This window comes from Bidens hawaiensis, unplaced genomic scaffold, assembly GCF_021521415.1.
Source record: "Bidens hawaiensis isolate Kalapana, Puna unplaced genomic scaffold, B.hawaiensis_p1.1 tig00013027_1, whole genome shotgun sequence".
Taxonomy (NCBI): domain Eukaryota; kingdom Viridiplantae; phylum Streptophyta; class Magnoliopsida; order Asterales; family Asteraceae; genus Bidens; species Bidens hawaiensis.
The window spans coordinates 409,004-430,302 of NW_027492096.1; the positions used below are offsets into that span (position 1 = coordinate 409,004).

A 21,299-nucleotide genomic window follows, 5' to 3' on the forward strand; every position below is an offset into this window, starting at 1 on the left:
TATATTCCGTTACTTCGTAGTACCGTTTTCTGTTTTCAATTACTCATAGTGTTGATTCTAATTCGTTACTTTGTAGTACGGACTTTCAGTATTTCATATTTTTAGTAACACCAAGATGTCTCTATCGATACGATCCGTTTAGTCCTTGGGCATTTTATACGTTGTCAACTTTTATATAGTTTTGTTTAACTACCCGTTTTGGTCACTAGTTCATTATTGCATGTTCCTATGGTTAATACTTAATAATATGAATTTTTATTTATATGTTATATGTTCGGCAGTCATATTGCCTTTCAGTTTTAGTACTGTGTTACACGAGCAACATTTTTCGTGACAGTGTGTTTTAAAAGTTCACGGCGTCTCTAACTAGTACTCTGGTAGTACTTTGGCCGTTTAGGGGCGTATGGATCGATCCTAGTTCAGTTACACGTCACATGTTATATGTTACACGTCACACGTTATATGTTACAGGTTATATGTCATATGTTTCTGGCTCTGGGTGTTTCTGTTATAGTTCTGATATGTTTCCGTATGCATTTGATTATATTCTAGCCAAGTGTCGGATCATACCTCCGAATTTTATTAAGTATATGTTTCGGTAAAAAGTTTGGTTTTCGAGTTTGAATTGAAGTCCGTATATTTATTTTCTTACGTCTGTCTTTACCTATACTATTGTTCTTTCCGTTACTAGGCAATTTTTGGCTCAACCGTATTTTCTTGTTTTGTTTTTCGTATTTTGTTTTCAGGTAATCCGGGACTCGGGGAAATTAGTGATGAGAGAGAATAATGAAGTTCAAGCTTTAAAAGTTAATTCATTTTGGTTTAATAATATGACATAGGTTGTATTGATTTTTGTTGTATCTTGGATTGTGACGTTGATTTGATATCTGTAATAGTGACACGTCAGCCCGTTCTGGGTTGGGGTGTTGCAGAACACAAACAACCCCAACCTAAAATGTCTATATATATATCACCATCTAATTTCATTCATCTCCCCACATCTCTCTCTACACATATATCTTTCTCTCTTTACAATGGAAAGAACCCCACATATAGCCATTGTACCAAGTCCCGGAATGGGACATCTAATCCCTCTGGTTGAATTCGCCAAGCGTTTAAAGAACCACCATAACATCTCTTCAACTTTCATCATTCCAAACGACGGGCCTCTATCAATCTCAACAAGATTTTCTCGATTCCCTCCCAGGTGGATTAAACTACGTCGTTCTTCCTCCGGTCTGTTTCGATGACTTACCACAAGATGTGCTAATGGAAACCCGAATCAGCCTCATGGTCACACGGTCTCTTGACTCGCTTCATGAAGCGTTCAAGTTATTAGTTGCGCAAACAAACATGGTGGCTTTGTTTATTGATCTTTTAGGCACGGATGCATTTGATGTTGCTATAGCGTTTGGAGTTTCGCCTTATGTGTTCTTTCCATCAACTGCCATGGCATTGTCTTTGTTTCTTCATCTACCAAAACTTGATCAAATGATTACATGTGAGAATCGAGACTTGCCCAAACTACTTCAGATAACGGGTTGCATACCGATTCGTGGGCAAGACCTGCTTGACTCACTTCAAGATAGAAAGAATGATGCATATAAATGGGTGCTTCATAGTGCAAAAAGGTATAAGATGGCTGAAGGTATAACTGTAAATAGCTTTAATGAGTTAGAGGGTGGAGCTTTGAAAGCTTTGCTACAAAATGAGCCGGGCAAGCCGAGGATTTATCCGGTTGGACCGTTGATACAGACCGGTTCGGGTTCAAGTGGTGACGTAGACGGGTCAAAGTGTTTGAAATGGTTAGATGGCCAACCATGTGGTTCTGTTTTGTACATATGTTTTGGGAGTGGTGGAACCTTGTCTTCTAATCAGTTCAATGAGTTAGCCATGGGTTTGGAATTGAGTGAACAAAGGTTCATATGGGTGGTTAGAAGCCCGAATGATAAACCAAATGCGACTTATTTTAACTCACATGGTCATGAGGACCCTCTCGGTTTTTTACCAAAAGGGTTCTTGGAAAGAACCAAAGGTATCAGGTTTGTGGTTCCTTCTTGGGCCCCGCAAGCCCAGATCCTAACTCATAGTTCAACCGGTGGGTTTTTAACACATTGTGGTTGGAACTCAATTCTTGAAACTATAGTACATGGTGTGCCGGTGATTGCATGGCCACTTTATGCAGAGCAAAAGATGAATGCAATATATGTAACCGAGGGTATAAAAGTGGCGTTAAGGCCCGCCGCCGATGAAAATGGCATTGTGGGTCGTTTGGAGATTGCTAGGGTCATGAAGGGTTTATTAGCAGGGGAAGAAGGAAAACTGATTAGGAGTCGGATTCAGGATCTTAAAGATGCAGCTGCTAATGTTCTTAGTAAAGATGGGTGTTCGACAAAAGCTTTAGATCAATTGGCTTCCAAGTTGAAAAAGGAGAATAATTTAAGCATTAATTAAATATTCTTGTATGTCATAAATAACATCATGTGTCCACTTTCTTGTAAGAAAATGATTTAAGTTCTAAGACAAGAAAATGATTTAAGTTCTAAGACATAATTAATGATAACCATTTTGAAATTGAGGTAAACATTAAACAGGAAATAATACATGTACATTATCAATCCAAAAGGTAAACATTCAATTCCATTATATTGCATATACCCTCAAATAAACACTTAAATTATGCAAACCTGTCAAATCGTAAAAATGTTGGTTTTGTATCATTTTCAAAGACTTTAACCTAAAATTTTAAATGTCATGCCACGTTTGGTCAAATAAGATTATGTTCTAAACCTGTTACTCATCCATGATATGGCAATTTCAAATCGGCTATATAAATAAGTCGGGTGGTATTACGTTTATATATTGTATTTACACGATCAAATGAGTTAACATCATGCTCATCTAAAATATTTCCAAACGTCATGATAATCACTTGGTTGTGTCATCTAAAACAAAAAGTTGTATACTACTTTCAATAATTCACCGAGTTGTTAGAGAAGAATAACGTTATTCACATTATTATTACCTTGAAAAATCACAATTACCTCACATATTAAAATCCAAATATTCCCGGACGAAGAAGCAAGTTAATAGAACAGTCAAAGGTAAGCGAATAAGGAGATTTGCTGATGCGTTAAATTTAGGAGTATGTCGGTTAGGATGAGGGTATGAAAGTTATCAGTAAAGATTAGAATTTAGCAAAATTTAAAATATATATCCTTCATTATGTATTGATTTCTTAATTGTCCTGCAGGTTTTAATTTAATATACTAAAAGTGTATTAACATTATTTTCATAATCACGTCAGTCAACTAGTCGGCTTAAAAACCGGATGAAATCATAAACAAATTTACTGTTAGTGCAATGAACCAGTAATTTAAACTCTGAAAGAAAAAACTAAATGAAAATAAAAAACATGTGTTCCAGCCCGACTGCCAGAAGCGATTCACCGGGTCAAATGAAGGTGGTTCAAATCAAATAGACTCAATCTGAGAAGTTATGTAGTCGGTTTCCTGTTCGACCAACTGGCCCGGTACTGAAAATAGTGCTTATAATGCAGATGTAGAGGAATGTTAAATACAAAACTTATTTCATGTAAGGAATTACAGTAAACGGATAGACATCTATACCAATATCTTTAAAAGTGATTGTATAAGACGGGTTTTTAACCACCTATCTTCTGATATTTGGTTTTGGCATTTATTTGGTTTTGGCGTATTTTAGGACAAGGTACTGTTAGTGCAGTTTTTAATCTTTGTAAATATAAATAGCTATGTTAAATATTTAGTTTCAACCCAATTAAACCAAAAACTGAACCGAATTACATCATCGGTTTTCGGTTCTGTTTTTGAGAACCGAAAACTCAATTTGGCTAAATAAAGTAACCCAAATTATACATACTGGGCTATCGAATTTCCTACGTTTCTAACATATTAAAATTCAGGTTTTTTGGTTTAAAACCAAACCAATTAAAATTCGGTTTTCAGTTCGACTGGAAAATTTTTCAAACTGTGGAAACAAAAACCCGAACCTTGATCACCCGTATGATCACCCGTATTTGTAAACTAACACTAGATTGTTAGTAACGAATTATTTGTTCTGTTATGTTACTAGGACTTAAGTGAACGTCCGGTTTGCTGCTCAACAGTTTCTAAAATGAACCTGCAAACCAAACAATAAGCAAAAGTTACCTGGCCGGCATAACTTACCTGGCCATAACCATGTAAGATCCTCTGTCGTGTATCTTTCAACGAATATATATCCGTGAAGAAAACATGTTTCAAGATCTTTTCCCCAACATCAACTTACTGATGCAGAAGCAAGGTGTATAAGCCAGTACTTTGGCCCTGTAAAATTTTGAAACTGTATTAATAATATCACGAAAAATTAACGCATTCATACTGCCTTATGCTACATGGGTCGGGTCAGTAACGGGCTAAAACTATTAATAAAATCACGAAAGCCAGACCTCTTTTAAGTATTATTGATGTGAAAACTATTAACAGTGATTCTACTTGTCATCTAACAAGAGTGTTTACTAGAACCTGATATTAAGTTTTTTATCATAATAAAATGTTCATCATTTGATATATGCAGTGACATACGAAGGTTCGTTACCATTGATTCTTTCTCCCAGTTTAAGGGACCAGATGCATGTAATGCCGCCATGGTGGAACGGTAGGCACGCAACTCCAATCTATGAATTTCATCCGCCGCCGCCTCGGCTGATTCTTCACTTTCTTGACTTTGACTTTCACTTTGACTTGCACTTCCACTTTGACTTTGACGTCCTTCATGATATCCAGATTGACAAACAGACTCTGCATCACTTTCATGTTCTTCTACAAAATCCGATGCCTCGTAGCTTTGATACGGTTTATAGCTATTAACGCTACAACTACCACTTGACGATTCATATCCTGATCCAGAGGTTCTGTTTTTATGTTTCTTCATATTAGCGACAGCATCCTCTTTTTCCGACACTTTCCGTGCACGCTTTTTATCCGTTTCATCTTGAGAATAACCGCAGGGTGATGCTCGTTTCAGCGTTTTAAAGCCGTTCACATCTTTATGATCACTAGGAACCTTGCCAGTCACAATCCATTCACCATTCTGATACGACTGCCTCACACGCAGCTCTGACTTAATTACTTCAAACTCGTGTGACGATCCAACTAATCTAACCATAAACTGGTCCAAACCGAAATCTTTCAAAACGACCGCCATCTTCCATGAAAGGTTGTGAAACACTTCCGCCACGTCACCAGGGACCCAACCTTCTGATTTTTCTAACTGTGGGGGACAAGGTCTTATGGATTTTACAGATACTCGTTCCACGTCATCTCTGTCAGTAAAACCGGGATACACATCAAAACAGACTGTGTAGTTATGCCCTCTGCCAGAAACTATCCGCGCACACCGCCACGATTTGTAGCAAAATACCTCAACTATACTTCCTCTATTATACTTCATGATCCAGAATTTGTCTTGTCTGCCAAGTTAAAAGTCCTTATAACCTGTAATCAGAATATTGTATGATTAGTCAAAAGTTATATCATAATTTGACTTAAATTATAACACACAACCAGCAAATGTTCAAAAGCAAATCAATCGTCATCGTAGATACTCAAGTAGGCTGTAAACAAACCGAGCGAACACGAACAGGGGCATGTTCGAGTTCATTCATTTAACTTCAACCAAACACAAACATGGACACAAACATATAAACGAACAAATTTTTTCATGTTCGTCCATTAAGAAAATGGGCATGTTCGTGTTAGTTAATATTCGTTGGATTAAAACCTACACAAACAGTTCACGAACACAAACAAACAAACTAACTAACGCGAACGAAATAATTGAACAAGCATATACAAACACAAATGAGCATAATTGATGATCACGAATACAAACTCTAGTAGACGATCACGATCTTTTTCCTATAATAAATAACCAAGTAAATATACATATACAATTTAAACGAGTCTCTTTTATGTTCATATTTATATAAAAAAAACTACTTATGTATTCATTAAAATTTAAACGGACATAAACGGACGTTCACCAACATAAATGACCGAACAAAACATGTGTTCATATTCATTCGTTCATTAAATAAATAAACGATGAACAGTTAGCTTCATTTACAGGCCTTCAAGAGACGCTAACACAGATAATTACTAACATATCATTAGCGACCAAATATCATTGAAAACATAACCTAACATAATCAAAATTCAAAATCTCAACAGAAACAAATCGAAATCAAATAAATCAGATCATATCACGTTACGTTCGTGTTCGTGTATGTTCATTTAACTTTAACCGAACACAAACACGAACATATAAACAAATAAAACGAACTAATACGAACACAAATTAACATAATTTATGATCACGAATAGAAACTCTAGTTGATGATGTTCATTCATTCATTAAATAAACGCCGAACAGAAGATAACTAACATATTGTTACAAAACCGGCGATTAAATATCACCGATAAACATAAGATATATAATTCATATACAGAACAGAATGAAGCACACAATTAATAAAATCTAAACAGAAACTAATCGGAATCAATTAATTAATTATAGACGATCAAGAGCATCTACTAAACCCTAAATTACGTACACGGCAGCAATAAACATATAAGCACAAAATTCATATATCGGAATCAAAATCTGGAAATTAAGTAATCAGAATCAATGAATTCGTAATGTATATATATATATAAATATATATATAATACCTGACGATTTGCTAATTAACAATCGCGTTGTTGTTTGTGTGTGCTTCGTTGGATGGATTGTTGTGGTTATTATTATCTTCAGTCTCTCTGTATCTTTCTCCAGTTTTATACCTTTTTATGTATTTATTTCGTATTAATAATAATAATAATAAAAAATTGTTCTCCAAGTTTTAAAATAGGGTTTTGAGTATTTGAAAAATATAAGCAATGTTTTTGGCCCTCAAATTTCTGGTTTATGATCGGTTTCAGTTAGGGTTGAAACCGGTTTCTTGACAATTTTTTGAGAAGAAAATTACAAACCGATTCTGAACTTACAGTTCCAGTCGGTTCCAAACTGGTTTTACATAATCGGTTTCAAACCGATTTGGTTTCAGGTCGGGTTGGTTAAACGGTTTATTTGCCCACCTATAAACCCAAGTAAGGTTTTGAACCTGAAACTAGAGTTGTACCCAAAAACCGATTTGGAACCGGTTCATATCTAAAACCAGTTTAAGTCAAACGGGTTCCCGAACCAAACTACTGTGTTCGTATAGCGGTTCGACTTTTTCACAATAAACCGGTTTTTTTTTTACCTAAAACCGAGTCTAAACCAAACCAAACGGGTTTGGATCAGTTTGGAAAGTTCTATGCTGAAACTGGTTTCTAAACCGAACGGTTTGGGTTAAATCGATTTTGACCATGCAAAACCCAAACTTGTTTTGATTTGAAATTTGAAAAAAAAAACAGTTTTGTACACCTCTATTTGAAATCATAAAGATTTTAACTATTAGCCGTCATTACATCCTCTATTAGATTAGAAGGTCAATTGCAATTAACTAACTAATTAACTTTCTAATCATGAAGTTTAACTAAGTTACCCTCTACACCTTATGCTTATTTAAATAAGGTGCTTGATCCTCTACACCTTTTACTTCTCCAACTAGCGAGTTAATCACAAAAGCTCTAAACGCTTCTACTTCTACTCATTTCTTTGAAGTTTCGAGTTTCAATCCGGGTGCTCATCCTCCCCAGCAGTATGCAACCCACGTTGCTAACAAAAGTTTTAAACGCTTCTACTTCTACTCGTCTTTGATTTTTTATTTTAATCGCAACCCTAAGTTTAAATGGTAGACAGTGGTGTAAGATATCAATGGTGCTGGTGGAGTAGAGGTGGAGGTGATGAAGATGTAGATGGGTGGATGCAAATCAAATCTCTCACAACCACATGGACTCACTAAAACTTTATAAAAATGCATAAATGCCATTTTACATTAATTTCATAAAAATGAAACCATAAGGACTCAAACCGACATGCTTCTAAAACCACAAGGATGCAACTAAATCATTTTTAATTCAGGGACGCAACCTACACTCACGCTATAACCATAGAGACGCAAATAGAAATTCTTTAAAAGAAAAACTAACTAATTTAAATTAAAGAAAATAACAAAGAAATGAAAATAGCTTGCATGGACGTGGGGCCTCTTTTGTTATCACTTTTGACTAAATAATATTCTAATATTTGATAAAAAAAATTTATATCAAATATACATATAACAATAAATCGATAAACCTTCTTCCATATCATCCATTTTCTAGCTCAACGTATCATTTATGACATCCAAATATCTAAGAGTAAACACACGTTTCAAATCAAACAAAACCAAGATATTCGATTTTCAATACATGATTTTCTTATTTGTACAACAAATTAAACATTTAGGGAGAGTTTGGGATTCTTTATTTTACCTTCTTATCACTTAAATAAGTTAATTGGGTAAAAGGCTGAATAAGCTAACGAGAAACCAATAAGGGCTAAAAAAAATTTGAACATGTCCATCAAATATTAAAGAATCTAATAATATGTTATTGGGTCCAGATAAACATGCAATTATATCAAACTATTAAACCGATAAACATAGTAATTAATCAAACTTATCTCTTGACTCTTTTACGTTTCTTCTTCTTAGACTTTCACATATTGACTAATTAGGATTAACTTATGGTATGGGGTCGTTCGCAGTGCTGAAGCTTGGACTGAGGCACTGGGGGGGGGGGGGGGGCGAGCTCAAAATGCATACAAAATTTCACAAATGAGGGGGACCGGGCTCAAATTTTCGCGAAAAATGCTAAACTTACACTACGTATAAAAATTTTCGGTCGAAAACGGGTAAATTTACACTACTGCGCAAAAGAACAGGGGGGCCGGGGTCACCCCCGGCCTCAATGAAGCTTCGCCTCTGGTCGTTTGGGTGGTTGAACGTGTCAAACGGGTATGAAAAACCAATGATAGTTGTCCGACTTTGATACACTTAAAGTACAAGTTATTTTGAAGGAGTACTTGAAAAGTTAATGATCATTTTGAGTAAGTTAACTACTCATATTCATATGTTTATTTTAAGAATTTTTTGTCTTTATTTATTTCATGTGTTTTGCTTTAGTGTGTAATTTTGGCTAGAGTGTTTGAAAGCTATATTTGTGATCGGTCTGTATATGAAAATAAGGCTTTAATTGCATTCAGCTACTGGTCCATTGCAAGGTATACACACAAACATTCTTAAGTCGAACAGTTTTCTATGACCGGCATCCAAACACATTAATTATTAGAATAATATAGAGGTAGGGTACCAAAAATACCTAAAATACCCTTAAGCACCACCTGTGGGTCATAGAAGAGCTCCTCATACGTCACCCGCGGAACATATGGATCACCCGCATATCATGGTAGAGGAAGAACGTCCTCATACCACGCGCGGAAGCATCCTGGCTCCCTCAGAAGTCATCAGCAGGTTAGGACAACTGTCCGCCTAAATGATCGGAAGGCAATGCCAACAGGACAGCTGTCACCAATTAACTACCTTCTAGAAGAATGTCCACGATCGTTACTTGAGGAATACGTGACTTACCAGCCAATGAGCAAAGGACACCTGGCTAGGTTGTTATAACCGTGCACATGGCCAGGGTGCAATTCGTCCTATCATTGGGTGACGCGTGTCCAGGTGGTTATACCCATGCACATGGGACGTATAACTCAACCTATCATAAGAGGACACGCGTCCAGACGATTATCAAAGATCTTCTAGAAGAAGACAGCTGGCCCAATCACCTTCCTACATACTTCGGCTATAAATACCTTGTCAAACGGTATGAGGTATTCATTCACTCACTTACATTCTGACTACAATTAGTCTATTTACTTCAGTACTTCTCCTTTACGAAGGTTACTGATTCTCACGCCGGATGGTGGTTACAGGAAGACCCCCCCTCTTGTTCTTCCTGTAACGAGACTCACGGTATTTGTTTTGCAGGTTCCGGTCATTGGACTTTGGGAAGTAGTACTCATATTGTGTTGGTAATTATCATATTGTACCCTGTAGACTCATTGGATGCAGGACCCATACTTGGGGAGTGGATCCGTGTTTCTTCATTGGCGCCATTCGTGGGACTGTTAGAACAGCACAAGTTTTCGTTGGTTTTTTGGTTAGTTCGATATGAGTAAACTTCCTGAAGGGCCGACGGGAACTCTTGCACTCGATTCACGTGTAACTAACACAGAAGCACCTCAGGGTTTTGCTTCAAGTGTTTTTGCACGTGTCACGACTCTAAGTGGTCGTACTCTCGAACGTGTCACAGTTCCGGGGTCACGGTTCACTGACGTAACACCTGGGGGCTCGACCCCAGAAAATGTTACAGCACCGACCGGTCCCACTCCCACATACATGGGTCGTGTCTCGGCGCCGGAAGGTTCCAATTTGGGTAATCTCAGACGAATTACGGAGGAGACTCGCCGAAACCGGTCAGTACTGAATCTGGAAGATGATTCAGGCGATTCTGACATGGCGAGGTCTCAACAGCGTAATTCCAGATCTAGAGGAACATTATCCCCAGAAGATTGGCTATACGTGCAACAACAAAGTTTGGCGGCCGAATACGAGCGCAGAAAACGTAACGAACGACTTCATGCTCGCGCTCTGACTTATGAGGAATCTCCCCGAAGATCTCCTTCTCCTCCACCAACAGTGAGAGGAAGTCAGATCCGTTACAGCCAACAGACGGAGCCAGAATTTGGCGAATTACCAAGGCTACGTCCTCGTCCTCGCATGGATATGCGGATGCCATCCTACTTAGATGAATTGGATAGTTACGATCCAACTTATCAACAAGGAGATTATAGTCTTTACACTAGTGATAGTGGAATGAGTTCGTGTGCAAGAAGTAGTCGTCCGCGAGATGTAGTACGCCACACAGAGTATCATAGTAATGCGGAAAAAGACTTTACCAAACCATACCGCCCGACAGATTTTGCCGAAAAATCTAAGTTCATAGCAAGTATTGCTACAGCACCTTTTCCTGTTAATGCTAAAATACCTACATGGTAGGTAAATTCAACGGTATGACTGATCCAAGTGATCATCTCCAGAATTTTGTGGCGGTAGGTGGTGTTAGTGGTTGGACGCTCCCCTATTGGTGTCACATGTTAGCATTGACACTAACAGGGGCAGCGAGAGAATGGTTTGAAAAGTTACTTGATGGTCAAATTTATAGCTGGGACGACCTGGTGAAAAAATTTTCTCAACAATTCAGCCAGCAGAAAAAGCATACGCATGACCAATCAGAAATTTTGGACGTCGTCCGTCGCGATAACGAGTCCATAGAAGATTTTATCACCAGTTTCAACGATGAAAGTCTGAACATCGGTGAGATCAGCAAGGACATGCTTCGCGGTGCCTTCCGCAAGAATGTCAAATATGATGATCTAGTCTGCACACTTACCGGTAGAGATGGAATGCCAAAAGAATGGGACGATCTTATGACCGCGGTAAAGTTGTATGCAACCACTGAAAAAACATTGAGGAATGGCAATCCGAAGCAAAAACTCAAAGTCGAGTTTCAGACTCTGAGACCTAATAGACAGGCAAAAGGGCCTATCTGGTCAAGACTTCAGCCGAGTGCGGAAGCGTCAAAGCCATTTGATGCAAGATCCCTCATAGGCAACAAAAACAAAACAGGGTCCTCGAACCGAGGTCCCAATAGTTGGACTACTCTCTTAAAGACTCCCGCCGAAATTCTCACTACAGAAAATGTGAACTTTAGAAAACCATAGCCACTCTCAAGAAGGTCATTCCTCAATGCCAAAAGCATTGTTCGTTCCATGACGACATTGGTCATAACACGAACGAATGCAAAGCATTAAAAAATGAAATTGAGGCGGCTGTGAAGTCTGGAAAACTCGGACACTTAGTGAAAAATGGAAAACCTGATAATGGTAAGGCTCCCACTCGGGACATCCAGGGCCCGAGTAAGAAGCAAGTTAAATATTTGAACGTCCATATGATACAAGGCAAGTACAATACAGGGAAAAAGAGGAGAGAATCCGATGATGAGGAGTGGAAGAATGAGCCAGTGATCTTCCCTCGAGTCAAGGGAGGACCAAATAACAAGAATCCCTTGATTATCACTGCCGTCTTCGGACACTACCGCTCCCAGTATGTCTTCTTCGACACTGGTAGTACATCGGATATCATGTACGAACAATGATTTGAGCAACTTGACGAAGTTGATAAAGAAAGACTGAAGCTAATTCATGCTCCAGTATCTGGATTTGGGGGAGAGATAATGCACCCACGAGGGGTGATTTCTTTCCCAGTCACTCTGAGCGACGGAATCCATTCAAGAACCGAGGAAGTCGGATTTTTGGTTTTGCCAGCAACGTCGAAGCATGATATCATCCTAGGACGAGAAGCAATTGGTGACTTCAATGATCATCTGTCTACAGCTCACGACGCGGTTGGGGTCCCAACCAGTACCGGGATAGCAATAATTCATGTCAACAAACATTTCTTCGCAATTGAAAGTTCAAAACCTAGCAAGATTCCAAAACAATCTCGGAGAACTGAACCAGAAAAATGGGTTTTGAACAAGAAATTCCCTGATCAAACTTTAACAATTGGACCTGCTATTTCTGAGATAGTAAGGTATTTCCTGAAACAGTTATTATCAAAAAACATTGATGTTTTCGCATGGCAACCCGCGGACATGACTGGTGTCCCGCGGAACATTGCGGAACATAAATTGAGGGTAAACCCGTTGTTTACACCAATTGTTCAAAAACAACGTAAGATGGGTCCGGAGCAAACAAAGGCAATGAATGAGCAAGTTCAGGACCTCTTACAGGCTGGAATTATTCGTCCAATTCGTTATCAGACCTGGGTCGCTAATCCAGTCATCGTCCCCAAAAGCAACGGGACATGGCGGATGTGTATAGATTTTAAGAATCTAAACAAGGCATGCCCAAAGGACTGTTATCCTCTGCCGGAAATAGATCTCAAGGTTGATGTTGTGGCACCATTCAAATACAAATGCTTCCTGGATGCTTAGAAAGGCTATCATTAGATCCGCATGGCAGCGGGTGATAAAGACAAAATGGCATTTCGTACCGATCAAGGCACATTTTGCTACAAAATGATGCCTTTCGGACTAAAGAATGCAGGAGCCACATATCAGCGATTAATGGATATAGCGTTTAAGGGTCAAATTGGTCGAAACCTGGAGGTCTATATGAACGATCTAGTGATTAAAAGTATTGAGGAAGACCACATGTTGAGAGATATCGAAGAAACATTCGAAACCTTGAAGAGTATCAACATGAAGTTGAATCCAGCAAAGTGTTCATTCGGGATGGAGGAAGGAAAATTCCTCGGAGTAATTGTCACAGATGCGGGCTTCAAAGCTAACCCAGACAAAGTTCAAGCCATAGCCCGCATGCCTTACCCTTCTTCCCTCAAAGAAGTTCAGACACTCAATGGTCGATTGGTTGCTTTGAATCGTTTCTTAGCGAACCATGCAGCCAAATCTCATCCTTTCATCTCAACACTAAGAAATTGCATTAAGAAAGCACAATTCAAATGGACCACGAAAGCGGAACAAGCTTTCTTAGAAGTTAAAAAATGCTTGATGGAACTGCCCACGTTAACAGCACCCCACGCGGGAGAACCCTTAACGTTATACCTATCGGCCTCAGATATTTCCATCGGAGCTGTTCTTTTGACAGATCTAAAGAATGTTCAAACACCGATCTACTATGTTAGCAGAACATTATTAGACCCGGAAACAAGATATTCCATGCTCGAAAAACTTGTTTTGGCACTAGTCTATGCTGCCTGACGCCTTCGCAGATACTTCCAAGGGCACCCCATCAATGTTCTAACTGGATATAAGCTCAAGAATGTTCTCAGCAAACCGGAATTGTCTGGGCGATTGGCAAAATGGGCCATTGAGCTGGGTGAACATGCGATAGAATACAAACCCAGACCAACAATTAAAGGACAGGTATTGGCGGACTTCGTCACTGAAGTCCCGCAGCACAAAGAGAAGGAATGTCTAAATGAGCAACAACCCCAAGCGCCTCCGGAATTGGGATAGATTTGGTCTTTGTTCACGGACGGGTCTTCAAGCAATGAGGGATCTAGCGCAGGCCTCAGGCTAGTCAATCCCGAAGGCCATGAGTTTACATACGCCATAAAGTTAGATTTCAAAAGCACCAATAATGAGGCGGAGTATGAGGCTTTCTTGGCAGGCTTGCGGATAGCCAAAAAGCTCGGGGTTAAACATTTGGAAGTCCGTGTGGATTCCATGTTGATTGCAGGACAGATCAACGGAACATATGAAGCAAAGAACGACATGATGGCTTCATATGTGTCACAGGCGAAAGATTTGATGCTTCAGTTCTCTTCATGCAAATTCATCCACATAAAGAGAAGCGAGAACAAATCAGCAGATGCTCTTAGCAAGTTAGCTTCAACAAACTTTGAACATTTCGTTAAAGACATCCACATTGAAATATTGGATCGCCCGTCTGTTCCGCAACACCAAGTTCTAGTGATCCAAACGGGAGTGGAATCCTGGATGACACCTATTATAGCATACTTGTCATCCGGAGCTCTTCTAGAAAGAAAATCCGAGGCCCAGAAAATAAAACACAAAGCCTTGAATTATCAGATGCACAATGGGGTTTTATATCGACGTTCCTTCCTCGGTCCATTACTTCGGCGTGTGGATGCTGAGGACGCGAACTATTTGATCAGAGAGGTTCATGAAGGCATTTGCGGTCTTCACGCTGGTCCGCGCATGGTCGTAGAAAAATTAATGAATGCCGGATACTATTGGCCGGGGATGCATCTGGACGCTGTGCATGAGATCAGGAAATGTGATTCATGCCAACGCCATGCTCCTAATACGTTGCAACCAAAGAACGAACTTGTTCCAGTCACTTCAGCTTGGCCATTCCAGAAATGGGCTATCGACATAATGGGACCTTTCCCTGAAGCCCCGGGACGCATCAAATTCTTAATCGTAGCCATTGATTACTTCACGAAGTGGGTCGAAGCCAAACCGGTTTCTTCCATTACAGCAGCAAGTGTTAAGAAATTCCTGTGGGAATTCGTCATATGTCGGTTTGGCCTCCCTCTGGAACTTGTTAGTGATAACGGAACTCAGTTCGCGTACAGTGGGCTACAGGAATGATTGAAAGAATTACAGATTTCTCAAATTTTCACATCCGTAGCCCACCCACAGGCAAACGGTCTGGTTGAGAGAACCAATCGGACCATCAAGGAAGGAATCAAGGCAAGATTAGGAACTAAACGGACGGGTTGGGTTAACGAAGTGCCCCATGTGCTATGGGCCTTTCTCACCCAAAAGAATTCCAATAACTCCGAAACCCCCTTTAGTTTAACCTATGGCACAGAGGCCATGATTCCAGTCGAGATTGGGATCTCATCCGCCAGAGTTATGCTGATTGACAATAATGATCATGAACTCCGGATGAATCTTGACCTCCTCGAGGAGAGGAGAGAATTAGCATCAATTCGTGAGCGCAATTACAAACGCCAGTTGCAAAAATATTATAACTCGCCGGTCCAACGATGCGAATTCGATGCGGGAGACTTTGTCTTCCGCAATAATAAAGCCTCCGGGCAAGCTGGCCCCAACTTGGGAAGGACCTTATAGAATTCAGAAAGTTTTAAGGGTGCCTATAAGTTAGAAAAGTTGGATGGGACTGAGGTCCCTAGAACTTGGAATGGGGCCCAACTAAAAAAATGTTATCTGTAATATGTTTTCCTTTGTTTGGTCTGCGTGCCTAACTAGATAGTCACAAATTATGTACTTTCATCTTATGTAATTCGGCTTATGCCTTGATTATGGAAATTATCGTTTATGTCATTTACGACTTGTTTTTGCTATGTAATCTTTTATTGGCACACAAAGAAGATCCTACAAACACTTATATTATGGAAATAAAACAAAGTGTACCGGATGCAACAAAGAAACTTCTTCATTCATGCAAAAGAGATTACAACAAAGATTAATTACACAACAAAGGAAAAGCCTATCTATGGCGCAGTATCTTTAGATCCACCATCTTTACCTTCCGCATCACCAACATTCTCGTCATCTTTTTCACCAAAATCGAGAAGCTCCTTTAATAGCTCGATGCTATCCTCTTTATCTGCAAGCTCCGAAATCTGCTCCGCTAAAGGAAACTTCAAATTATCAAAGTCTTTAGACTTTTGGATGAAAACAGCAGCATTATCCTGGCCAGCCAAAACGTATTCCTCAGGAAGCCTGAAAGTGGAACCAAATTGATAACCTTTCTGGAATCCTAGTTGGCGACCAGCTTGCTTAGAAGCTTTCAAAAGGATAGCAACGCAGTTCCAAGTTCATCACTCGCCCGAACATCGACAATAACCTGTGCAAATAATAAAGTATAATCAATTACAAACACTTAAGTTATTTCCAACAAAACAGGTTGCATACCTTGGGAATTGCCTCCGCCAACAGCCATTGTTTGTCCGACTTGGCCCGAACAAGCTCCGTCTTGTGGTTGGCACATTCCAAAGCTTGATTTCGGCTCTTGGATCCAAGGTCGGACAAGCGTTTGTCTTTGGCTGCCGACTCAGCCTGAAGAGTTTTTAGTAAATTGGATTATTCATCCAATTTCTTTTGAAGAGCATCTCCGGTTTCCTCGGCAGCAGAACGGGCAGTCTTCTCCGCTTCTAGCACTTTATGGTTCTCGTTATCCTCATTAATAGCTTTGAGCGCCTCCTCCTTCGCATTGGACGCGGCAGCCGCCAGCTCATCCCATTCTTCATTCATCTCTAACTAATCCCGGGTTATCTCCTGATTGGTAGAAATCGTATTCGCCAAATGATAAGAATTGGAATTCAACAATTCTTGGCGAATACGGCTGCGATGACGCTCCTTTTCAGCAGGAGGAAGACTCTCCCACAGATACTCTGAACATACGTCCACATCGCGAAATGTTGAATTTCTGCGAAGGGTCCACTGTGGGTTATGCAGAGTGAGATCTTTCTCACGAGAAGGCGAAGAAATTTGGGGGCCAGGCCCAAACATACTCACTCCTCCTTGATCCCTAAAATGATGAGTATGATAGGAAGGTGACCTATTAACATGATTAGCAGGATCAACTTCCCTCGCCTTCAAGGGAGAATCATCCGCCACAAGGATTGGCTCCTTGTCGGTATTGGGATGCGGAAGAGGCGGTAAAATTGAATTTTTCAGACCTGAAATGTCTTCAGAAAAATCGTTCAGGCCCACTGAAATTGTGTTGCCCAAGGATTAGATATGAAATCAACTCACAAAAACTGACAATATGGAAGGATTAAACTCACCTAAAGAGCTGTCCTCCGAATCAAGTTGATTCAACCGCTCCTCCAAAGCAGCAGGTTTTTGCTTCTTCGACCTTTTTGGCGGTGCAGCCTTGGAAGGATTAGCCTTTCGTTTACCGGCCGCCTTAGAGGCGCCCGCATCGTCAGCATGATGCACACTCTTACCGGCGGTGTCATCTGTGACCGGAGGATCACCCTCGGCAGTGGTGTCCGCAGCATCGTCATGATCAGCCGCCTGACTAGCCGCAGCTCTTTGGCGGGTGAGACCTGCATTTGAGTCCACAGCTTTATTAGCATCAGCTGGAAAAACTTCTTCACAGAGTGATGACTCCTCGCTGGACGAAAAGAGTACAATCACCCCCACTAGAAGTGATAGCAGTCACAGGTCGGGGTCGTAGAATGCCCTCACCTTTGAGAATGGATTCTCGAACATACTTCTCACCTTGGGCGTACATGGCTGCGGACACCACAGGTTCTGAGCAAAGTACAGTAGGGAATAAGAAATTAGTACTGGTGCAGGGCAAAAAGGGTCCGTCCCTCGGGTCAACCGGGCGACGCACCATCATTCCTCCTTCATGATCTAACAAAGTATCGAAGGTGGAACCCTCACCTATACAAACAATAAACCGAGTCAAAAATCACATGTTCACTAAGAAAGAAACAGACGAAACACTAAGCTTACTCTTATTGGTCTTCTCGTAATATGGCTCCAACTCCGGAAATGGCCACAAGCGGCTCATCTTCGCACTCACCATCGCCCCCTCATGAATGGGACGCATGGGATTCGGCGTGGCAATCAGCATTTTATACCATGAAAGACCTTCATGAGCAGTGGCCGGAACCACAGGCATGGCATCCTCCGCCTTACGTTTAGTCATCACGAAAGGAATAACGTCCTCTCGGGTCCAGAAAAATTTAGGTTTCCAACCATGAAGGCTACGGATCCATTCCGTACCTATAACCCTCTTCTCAACGGTAGCGAAACTGTACCATCCATCGCGGAAGATCATCCTGTAAAAAACGGCAAACATGCCGGCAGATGGCTCAAGCCCACGAGATTGACAGCGGAATTCAATGTGACGAATCCTCAGCATCCCAAACGGATGGATCTACGATACATGAATCCCATAAGATGTTAAGATCGATTGGACGAACTTTGTCACAGTGTCACACCCTCAAATCCACTAACGGAGTTTTACCGTCAGAGGGTGTGAACTAACAGGATCGGAATCATTAGTTATAATCAAACCATAAATAAAGTTTTCAAACCACGTAAACGTTTTAAGTGTAAATAAGTGCGGAAGCGTAAAAACATTTAAACCCAATAGTTGCGCCACGCAGGACGACTTAAAACCCGATTAATAATAACAGTTTAAAAATGAGTTTGCATAACATAAGCGTTCAAAGTAATGCATGATCTTATATCGCGCGCCCGCCTCGGCTACCTGAGAATAACATACTAAAAGTGTCAACACGGGGTTGGTGAGTTCACAAGTGTATATAAAATAAAGCGTTTGCGTTTAGCGTTTTGCGTTTAGCGTTTTGCGTTTAGCGTTACCAGATAGTGTTAAATCGATTATATATCTATAGGTAGCTAGCCTATAAAGCAAGTATTACTAAGTGTTCGACACCGAAGCTGACTGTTTATCATGTGCCTTGCCACCAGGTCTATCCCGACCATGGTAATGTGTTAGCCAAAATTACACCCACTCGACCTCCAGTCAAGCTTAGCGTTGGGTGGGGTTTGTCAAACCCGGTAGTACTACTCAACAGTGACTCACTATTATCCAATACGAAACGTTCGATGTGTGAAGGACTTCAGTTGTTTCGTTTGCCACTTAGCCTTTACAAGTGATATATAATCTAATAACAAAATCTAAAAGCGTTTCGGAGTATGTATTCTCCCCCAAGTGAAAAGCGTTTAAAAGTGTTAAAAGGGGAACGTGAAACTCACTGTTTGCGAAGAATTCCAAAAACAAGTCACCCAAGTGATGCGCGTCACAGAAAACTCTCACGAGCGTTCTAAAACAACAAGGAGATTTTCTAAGTGTCAGAACTAATATCGAGTCTCTAGACTCGGCACGTAATACCTATGCACAAGATACGTTTCGTGTTTCGTTTGTGAATCGTGTGTGTCTCAACAAACACATTTGTGATACGTTACATGTGTGAACAATTATTTACGTGTCAAGTATTAATAGTGTTCATTTCTAGCAATTATTCCCCGCAAGGGCAATTTGGTCAAAACATAACAATTATCTAGCAATTAGCACGTTTCATGTATTTTCACAAAGTTCAGCAGCTAGTTTCATCAAGACAAAATTCTACTTGAAAGATTACTCTACTCAACAGGTCATAGCATCTCAATTAATTCACCAAAAAACGTCACAAAAGCATACATGAATTAGGTTTCCAGAACATACTTTATTGTATTTTTATTCTACATAGATTTCTCACAATGATCAAAACATTACAACAAACTCACAGCAGTCAAATTCATGCGCAACAGAATGTTATTTGTTGTTCCCGTTAAATGAAGAATCCAATTAATGCAAGACCAATTGGGTTAGGTTCTTAACTATACAAGTTAACTTCCAGAAGTGGAACTAACCCATTTGGTTTTGTAGTTCACGAGATATGATAATTACAAAACAACTTAACAGCAGGTCTCACAATTCAGATTTGCACTTCAGTTTTGTAAAATAATAAAAGTTAACTTTTACTTGTCCAAAAATTACAAACTTGGACTTTATTGAAACTAGACTCATCATAGTACCCTGTGGTGTTAACAACCTCGACCAATTTCCACATTAACATTTAGTTACAGTTGTCTAAACATAACTTACAATCTGTCCAGTACCAGTTTTGACCTTTAATCACATTTAAATCGTTTGACCAACTAAAACACCTCCAAATTAGGCGTGGTTGGACTTTCTGAAAACTAGACTCAGAGTACTACCTTGTAGACTCATAAATAGCTCAGTTTTCTTTTATATTCAACAAGTTACATGTCGTTAAAGTTTAACAATCTCTGCTGTCCAAAACTCAGCAAGCACAAACAATCGTCTAACATGCATCCTAAGCATACGACATAACTCCAACATGCAATAAACATTATTAATTATAAAAATCAGTAGTAACCCTCTAGGGTTTACAATCAATCAATGATTCATCAATCTTTCACCGTTCAAAATCACATATGATCATCAATATCAATAACCAACACATAATCAATCATCCTCTAGCAATAATCAATCATAAGAACACTTAATACATGATATTCAATAATTAGGGTTTCATATTTATACCTTAAAAACGCAGAAACAACCAAGAGAAACGTGAGAGGTGCTTAGAAACGAGTGTGGGATGCTCCGATTATGAAGAATAAAATCAAAACGGGTGTGATATGGGTGTGGTGATGGCTGCCGATCGCAAAGAGAGGGGGGGGGGGCTGGCCGATCGGGTTAGAGGGAGAGAGGGAGGGGTTAGGGTTTTTAATATTATTAATAATAATATGTTACATCAAGGCCCCTCAACTTCTAATTATTACTTTTCTAGCTTAAATTAACTTGTTTGCATCTTGAGTTAGTGTTCTAACCAATATTATCACATAACACATAAGTCTAACACATAATTATCACATAATTATTGTTTTGTTGTTTTTCGTTTATTCACCAATGGTTTGCGTCAACTCGTTTGCGTTTCGGTGCAATTCCCGAAAGACTACACATGTAGTAATTGTTAAGCGTCATTTAAAACTCTATTTTAAATGTAATGAGATGTGCGTCATAGATCAAGTGATCTTAAGTTTGAATTGACGGAGTTTGAGTTAACGGAGTTAACCTGAAACTGACGAGTGTCACACACAGGAATCCGGAAG

The 21,299-nt window shown here is 39.8% G+C and overlaps 1 protein-coding gene and 1 pseudogene across 2 annotated transcripts; one reads left to right on the top strand and one right to left on the bottom strand.

The window, feature by feature from the left end:
• The first annotated feature begins 952 nt into the window (after positions 1–952).
• LOC143543110 (hydroquinone glucosyltransferase pseudogene) lies at positions 953–2,454 on the top strand (annotated as a pseudogene).
• Positions 2,455–4,049: 1,595 nt separating this feature from the next.
• Positions 4,050–5,510, bottom strand: LOC143543097 (uncharacterized). Of its 2 annotated transcripts, none has more exons than XM_077035501.1 (2): positions 4,618–5,510; positions 4,050–4,346 (listed from the first exon to the last, which is right to left on the bottom strand). In XM_077035501.1, the coding sequence occupies exons 1-2, from the start codon at positions 5,470–5,472 to the stop codon at positions 4,305–4,307; spliced, it is 897 nt and encodes a 298-aa protein (XP_076891616.1). In that variant the 5' UTR covers positions 5,473–5,510; the 3' UTR covers positions 4,050–4,304. The 2 variants fall into 2 exon arrangements, with proteins under 2 accessions (XP_076891616.1, XP_076891615.1); XM_077035500.1 differs by lacking the exon at positions 4,050–4,346 and having other exon boundaries at positions 4,355–4,739; positions 4,770–5,510.
• Positions 5,511–21,299: the final 15,789 nt, after the last annotated feature.